The following is a 7,701-nucleotide window of genomic DNA, read 5'->3' as shown; positions in this document are numbered from 1 at the left end:
CAGCCGCCGGCATCGACTGCATTAACTAAAAATTTCTGAAAAGCACTAAGATATATTCCTCCATTATTCTTTCTAAATTATTTCAGCAGTCTCTAGAAAATAGCGCGATGCCGGCAGAGTGGAAGATAGGGAAGGTGATTCCAGTACATAAATCTGGAAACAAGCACTCACCTTACAACTATTGGCATATTTCAATCACCAGCATCCCCTGTAAGATCCTAGAACACGTTCTTTTTTCACATATAGCAAATTTCTTAGAGTCAAACTCGTTTTTTCATCATGCGCAACACGGTTTTCGTAAGTCATATTCATGTGAAACGCAACTTGTTCTCTTTACTCATAAATTACATGCAATTCTTTATCATCGTTCCACTGCAGATGGCATATTCTTAGATTTCGCCAAGGCTTTTGATAAAGTTTGTCACCGGCTTTTGCTGCTAAAACTGCGCATGATAAGGCTCGATACTGACGTACTAAAATGGCTCGAGTGCTTTTTAACAGACCGTCAGCAGTTTGTAGCAACTAATGGAACTAACTCACATGAGAATAAAATACTCAGTAAATGCACATAATACAAGAAAAATACAAAATCTGTTACTGCATGGTTTGCTTAACGAATGCTGAAACGATTGTAAATTAGTCTCAGTACATATGTGTGATGTCAGGTTATTCCAGTCTATTATGGTGTGAGGAATGGATGATACGCAGTCTATTCATGGCAGCACTCAAGCGAAGTGCTTTGCAGAACGCTGAAGTTCAAAGAAAGGTTTCTCAACGAAGGACACTCGGTTAGCACATTCAAGAGTTCTGTTGAGTCCATGTTCGGCGTCCGGAGTTTGGTAACATGGAAGGCCTCGAGCGTCTTTGACGTCCGCAGAGAAGAGGCTTTTTGAACTCAGCAGTCGAGCATTCGATGTAACTCAAGTCCTTCATGGATGGAATTGCGGATAAAAAGCTGTGAGGTTCAATCTGGTGCCAGATATTAAATCGGAGACTCTGGATGCGCTAATTGCCATTGAGAGCATCGGACAGGATGCCGTGGCAGAAGTTCAGTATGCCGTTGATAACGTCCATGTTTGTGATATGATGACGCTCATTGATGAAGTATAGGTGCTTGGCCACTCTTTGCAATGTTTCCAGGCTGTGGCCTATAAGGCAGGGAGAATGTCTGCTTGCTAAGGTGAACTGCCCGGGTATTAGAGGTATTTCCCTCACTTCCATCTGGACCTAGTAGAGAACCTCATTCCATGTGGACAGGAGATGAATGATCTTGCATGATCGATTCGTGGCAGCGGTGCGGCGCACTGTGCTGTGAGTTAGTCCTTCCCTGCAGTTGCTGGGCGCGCCCACATGGCTTGGCAAGAGACATTGCACTGGCGCAGCTGACTACGTCGTCCTCGCGGCTTTCGCTTCGTCTTGCTACACCTGCGAGGAATGAGTCATCACATTTCACAACTGCGGCAGGAGGGTTCTTGCGAGTCGTTACAGTATAGACTAACATGTTTACAACAACCGGTGTTCAGGGAGGAAACAATCAAGGGAGTCGGTATTTCTATCTTGCGATATGATTCGTGCTGGCTTCACCAGCAGCTCAGCTAATTGTGCCAACACTGGAAACGCCGGTCCTACAAACCACCAGAGTAAAACCATAAATTTCCAATATTGGTCTGATTTCCTGTGCTGCTTGGGTTTAATTTTCACACGATTGAAGAAATTTCCGCAGAGCACTAGAAGCGAGTTCCGCTGAAAACCTCTGGTAGTTCAGGTCCTGGTCCGTGTCGACTTCATTGTCATCACTGACGTTGCTTCTCGCTCTCCTTCCGAAACTATTGCGCTCTGCTGATCCATACCAATAGACCATTACTGTGCGACGTCACTGCACGTTAAAGAACCCCATCATCATCATCATCATCATCACTATCATCATCTGACTACGCCCACTGCAGAGCAAAGGCTTCTCCCATGTCTCTCTAGTAACCCTGTCCCTTCGCCAGTTGGGGCCACCGTATTCCCGCAAATTTCTTAATCTCACCCGTCCATCTAACTTTCTGCCGCCTCCAGCTACGCTTGCCTTCTCTTGGAATCCACTCCGTTACACTCGAGGTGGTCGAAATTTCGGATCCCTTCACTATGGCGTCCTTCATAGCCTGAGTGGCTTCGGCACGTTCAAGCCCCATAAACCAAACCTAGCTATTATACCTTATTCATAAGTTGCATTGACGAATAAACCACTTTGCCGTTCCTTGAACCTCAGCAATAATCCCGTTGTCTGAAACTCTTCCCTCCAACAGATTTTTCAGAGCAGCGTCCGGGTATCAGGTTACTTGGGCGATCTACACGTGTAGCTGACAGGGTGCTCCGCAGTGACACGATGAAAATTCAACAGCGCAATTCAACCCTGCCGACTGTTCACTACTGCAGGAACCTGAATCAGAAATAGGCCGACTTCAGTTCACCATGCGCGATCCACACTTACCACAACGCAACCAGCACACGTCGCGCACCGAGTCCAGAAGTTCAGGACGGAGATGTTGACGATGCAGGGAAGCTGCACATTCCACATCCAAAGCACCGGCCGCTGCCTGCGAAGGCAAAGCGCGAAACCGTATACCTTCTGGCGCACCGCGCTACAACCATATGTCCAGTTTTCTATAACAATCGTAGCGCCATGGGACACATCCTAGTTAGCCAGAAGCATGGTAGCATCCTCAGGAACGAACGTCAGCGCTTAAGCCTCAAGCCGTCGGGGAGAGTCACCTTGATTCAAACGCTTGTTTATCTAAAGACGGTTTACAGTGGTTTAACGTCTCAAAACGATTCGGGCTATGGGGACGCCGTAGAGAAGGGCTCCAGAAATTTCAACCACCTGGGGTTCTTGCACTGACACCGCACAGTACATTTGCCTCCAGAATTTCACCTGCTTTGACATTTGACTGCAGCGGCCGGGATCGAACCCACGTCTTTCCGGACAGCAGCCGGACGCCATAACCACCGAGCCACCTCGGCGGTTTAATTTTTTTCTTGCGTGATACGCAGCAACTTGCATTCAAAAATCACTGACATGTTAAAGCAAATGAATACTGCATGAAACGCTGTACCTTTCCAAATTGGCTATAGCTTTTTCCCGTGCTCTGTAATGGCACTTCTAAAAACGACTAGGCGCCCACAACTTAAAAAGGGGAGATGGTGAGATGCGTGATTGCAATACTGGTTTCGAAAACAAGATATTTCTTAACACTCTGCCAAAAATTATAATCGCAGATATTTTTGTTCCTCCACCAAAGGTGAGTCGTCTGGTGTAAGGGAGTTTTCTTCGGCTATAAAGCTTAAACTTGAGTTAGTAATGCGCCATATAGGATTGTATCAAAGATCCTTATAAACTGGAAAATTTCCGATGCAATCCGTAACAATGATCACAACCTTGAATTCAATAGTGATCTTCATGTGACGTATAAACGTTTCTCTATGCTGTTCGTTGTTAATGACTCGGCTAACTGAAGGGCAGGTCAGTCATGTTCACGCATAAACGTAACCCTGTAATTTCAACTGCCTTTCAACACCAACTATGAGCCATTTGCGTTGAACCATGAATAACGATGCAATATTTAAAGTTTCGTAACCATGTAATTTTGTTGCACATTTTCTTCTATCAAATGAGGCGTTACTCATTCGAATGCATGGATCACATCGCGGTATTCGCTTACGACCTCGAAATAATTTGTAATTGAATTTCTTCTCTCATGCTGTTTCAGTTTCGGTTCTATCAACCAAACGATGGTTGTGACAACAGTTGAACACTGTCACGTGAGGCACGGAAAAATTGCAATATAAACGTTTATACGTAGATTCAACTCCCTATAACACTAAACCAGCCTGCTGCAACAGCTAGAATTACAAGTGGCATGACCTAAAGTTTAACCACACGTCACAGTTATCGTTCGGTTTATGAAAGAAAAATCAAAACATCGCCAAGACGAAATCCAATTATATATCATTATCGGTAGTAGGTGAATACTACGGGATTCTCCGTGTATATCAATGTCTAACACATCGTTTCAAAGAAGAAAACAAGCAAGCATTTGGTGTTAATGGCCCTTTAAAGGAAATTCCAGGAATCATGTCCGCAAACTAGCATATCAAAAACAGCAGCAGACTCGTTCATTCGTACCATACAGGTATATCGCGCCTGAAGTACTCTTTAAATCTCGCCACGTTCTTTTCTTCGCTCGATGCACTGACGCAACCCGTGCATGTACAACAGTGACAGAAGGAATAGCCAAACACCCCATCGGCTGTTTACCAAAATGCCAACCAAGTATTCAAAAGATTCAGTGTCTTCCTTCCATACGCCGGATGAATGAAAGGACAGAATTGGCTGGAATAATGGTCCTCACATGAACCCATTCGGTGTTCTGCGAAAAATACCGAAAAAATGCAGTGCGTTAGCCCTATTTTCAAAATGTAATTTGCTGACGGTAGCTACCTCTGCAGTCATGGACATAATATGGACCCCGTCATGACGGAAATAAGAGTGCTTGTTGCGCTCACATGCTGGTGCAAAACTTTCTTGCAGATGCCTTGAACCCGCACTGCTTTTCGTTCGGTGACAAGTAATGTGTTAAAAAACTGATCGTCAAAGCGTGGTCCATACTGGTTAGTCCGCGAGCGCACGCCTAGTTTTCACTGGTTCCGCGGGCCCTATGTGTAAAGGTAGTTAGTTCCTCTGGTACACTGTAGCAAACCTGAAATCTCAAGTCTGCATCTAGGTCTACGCAGCTCAAGGTAACTAAGGTAAGGTACTTACTGTGCTAATCTGAGCTTCGATAAAAAAGCGACGCCCTTCACCACGACACATTAACTTCCTCAGCCGTTCTTAATTTCACGAGTATTTGAACCTCTCTGCATCTGGGATCGCCACTGACTCAGCGTCCGTCAGGGACTACAGCGTCAGATGCCAACAGCTAGTAGCACATACTTTCTGCGCGCTAAATTCAGATACACAAGCTTTTAATTCAGCGCCAGCGTGTCAATCAGCAATGAAGAGCTTTCATCAACCAGCTCCTTCGATTTGTGACTTCATTAAGCATTAGTCGCTCACTGATATGGAATGCCGGGACATGAATGTGCCTGGGTATTTCATGTCCGCTAAAATAGGAAATATTGCGGTCCAATTTAGAGAACGTCACATGGCTTTGGGGCGGCGTAGTAGTGGAGGGCACCGGATTCATTTAGACCACCTGGGATTCTCTAAGGTGGCCGTTGAGGAAACCCAGGTAGTTTAATGCCGAGCTGTCCCCCAAGGCTTCCCTCATAAGTTAGGTTTGACTACCAAGCGTTAAACACCGCAATTTAGTTCACAATTTATTTCACGGCAATTTTTGAAACGCGGGCGCCGCGGCTGGCACTGACCTCGGCTACTCTGGCCCTAATGACTGAGCCACACTCAGGAGCCACCCGGCGGGTCCGAACGAAGTGAGGCATGGCAGGTAAGCAACCGATGGAAATGTAGCGATCAACTAACTCGCTGCGCCGCCGCGGTGGCTCAGTTGTTATGGTGTTCGGCTGCTGACACGAAAGACGCGGCTTCGATCCCGTTGAATTTCTATGGAAACAAAATTCCAGAGGCCCCTCTACTGTGCGATGCCAGTGAACGTTAAAGAACCCCAGGCGGTAGTTATTTCCGGAGCCCTTCACTAGGGCGCTCTCATAACCTGAGTCGCTTTGGGACGTTAAACCCCATAAACCATAAACCAAACCAAATAACTCGTTGGATTATGATTTAAAGGGTTTATCGTCCCAAAGCGGCTCACGCTCTGACAGACGATAAAAATAAGGGACTCCGGTTTTATCGGGGTTTAACGTCCAAAAGCGACTCAGGCTATGAGGGACGCCGTACAGAAGGTGCTCCGGTACTCCGACCACCTGAAGTTCTTAACGTGCATGGACATCGCGCAGTAAACGGTCCTCTAGAATTCCGCCTCCATCCAAAATCGACCGCCGCAGCCGAGATCGGACCCGGGTCTTTTGGTCAGCAGCTGAGCGCCATAACCACTCAGCCACAGTGGTGGTCATAATGCAGGACTCCGGATAATTTCGATCACCCAAGGCTCTTTAACATGCGGTGAGATTGCATAGTGCAAGGAACTGTAGCATTTTGCCTCCTTCGATATGCGACCGCCGCGGCCTGAATCAAACCCACGTCTTTCGGGTCAAGAGTCGAGCACCATAACCACTGAGCCACCGCGGCAGCTTGCAGCAAAGTGATCAGTGAAATACCTGTAGGGTTTTTAAGTCGCCACTTTATAATAAACAGGAAGAAAAATTTGTATTCTTGCTTCTTAAATGGCAACTTCCAGATCCCTTAATTCAACTTCCATGACAGGTAGGATGATACACTCATAGCATAGCCTGATGTCAAGAGAGACCAATGATATAGTCTTGCACCATTCGCTTCAAGCCCCAAGCGTCGAGGGTGTCGGTCATACCGTCGCTGGCCTACAGGCTGCTCGCAGAGCGCGGACGCTAAGGCCGGCAGAGCTGCTCCTGCAGGCAGTGGTCATCTCGGGTCGTCTTCTGTCCGAAGAGCTTCCTGCAAAAGCCGCACTGGAAATGACCGACCGTGCGGTGGAGGCGCTTGTGGGCTATGGCAGAGGTGGCGTTGGCGAACACAGGGCCACACTTGAAGCACCGATTCTCAAAATGTTTTTTTTTCAAGTGCAGGGCCATAATGATCCCGTTACGGCACTTCCGGTAGCAGACGGGACATGGCACTTTGGTGCTCAGGGGCTCGCCGCGAAAGTCATGTTTTAGATCTGGTGGGCTAATGAAGGTGTGGGACGATGTAAGTTGAATTTGCAGAGCCACCACATGTGGAGGGTGTCCTCTTCTGCCGGCAGAATGTGCTGCAGGGAGAAGAAAGTGGGTCGGTCACTCAGCGCACCCTTGTTCGCACCCTTGAGCGTACTGAAGCTTGCGGAAATGTTCAACAAGAGCACCTGAACTAAACATTGTGGAATAGAATCAACTGGCAGAACCGAAAGTGAAACTATTCACTTCTTTGAATACAGCCAGTTATTATAAAGCTCAAAAGATAAAAAAAAGAAACAGGTAGGCAAAACCTACAGAATATAAATATAGGTTCAAAAAATTCTCTGCCTCTCCCGTAACCGAGAGTAGAGTAAGCATGAAATGTTTACGGGCCTAATGTCATCTCGGTGGACACCCGAACCGCACCGTACAGGAAGGGAGGAACGCCACCACCCGTTCAGCGCGATGCTTTGCCATTTGAACGCAAGGTTTTTTGAGGAAAGGAAATGGCGCAGTAATTCTCTGCCATCTCGGTGGACACCCGAACCGCGCCGTAATGGAAGGGAGGAACGCCACCACCCGTTCGGCGCGATGCCTTGCCCTTTGAACGCAGCGCTTCTCCCCCGGATCACGTATGACAACGAAGTGTAACGTGGCATTTATGTGCTTTTTGCACGCGTTATTAGAAATCGGAAATTATAATTCCGTGCATTATCAAACCCACAGCTCCACTGATATCTTGATAAACATTGAGAAGGCACTGGCAGCAGTTATTTTTTGTCTCGTTTGGAGACCAACCGGCGCTTGCATGCCGGTCGCGTAGGAGGGCTTAGAGAGTCTCTTTAAATCTCGTTAAGTCTCGTACGGTGCCCGGATGTTCTCGTTTCAGAGCCC

General features: G+C 47.0%; 1 protein-coding gene across 1 annotated transcript; it reads right to left on the bottom strand.

Annotated features, from left to right (window-relative positions):
* Positions 1–598: 598 nt before the first annotated feature.
* LOC149347668 (uncharacterized) lies at positions 599–6,968 on the bottom strand. The gene is made up of 3 exons (XM_089585640.1): positions 6,486–6,968; positions 2,477–2,582; positions 599–1,425 (listed from the first exon to the last, which is right to left on the bottom strand). Exons 1-3 carry the CDS (start codon positions 6,558–6,560, stop codon positions 1,241–1,243), a joined length of 366 nt encoding a protein of 121 aa, XP_089441766.1. The 5' UTR covers positions 6,561–6,968; the 3' UTR covers positions 599–1,240.
* Between the last annotated feature and the right edge of the window lie 733 nt (positions 6,969–7,701).

This window comes from Amblyomma mixtum, chromosome 4, assembly GCF_055824585.1.
Source record: "Amblyomma mixtum isolate Tamu chromosome 4, ASM5582458v1, whole genome shotgun sequence".
Classification (NCBI taxonomy): Eukaryota; Metazoa; Arthropoda; class Arachnida; order Ixodida; family Ixodidae; genus Amblyomma; species Amblyomma mixtum.
The sequence above is the reverse complement of the archived record's forward strand: the minus strand, read 5'-3'. Positions and strand labels throughout refer to the sequence as shown.

Bases quoted from the DNA above. Each gene is read 5' to 3' on its own strand.
- LOC149347668 (XM_089585640.1), bottom strand. From the start codon at position 6,560: ATGACCACTGCCTGCAGGAGCAGCTCTGCCGGCCTTAGCGTCCGCGCT. The intron at 2,583-6,485 runs GTATGACCGACA...TTGCCTTCGCAG, and splicing joins CAGCCTGTAGGCCAGCGACG to GCAGCGGCCGGTGCTTTGGA. The intron at 1,426-2,476 runs GTAAGTGTGGAT...CATTCCTCGCAG, and splicing joins CGTGTGCTGGTTGCGTTGTG to GTGTAGCAAGACGAAGCGAA.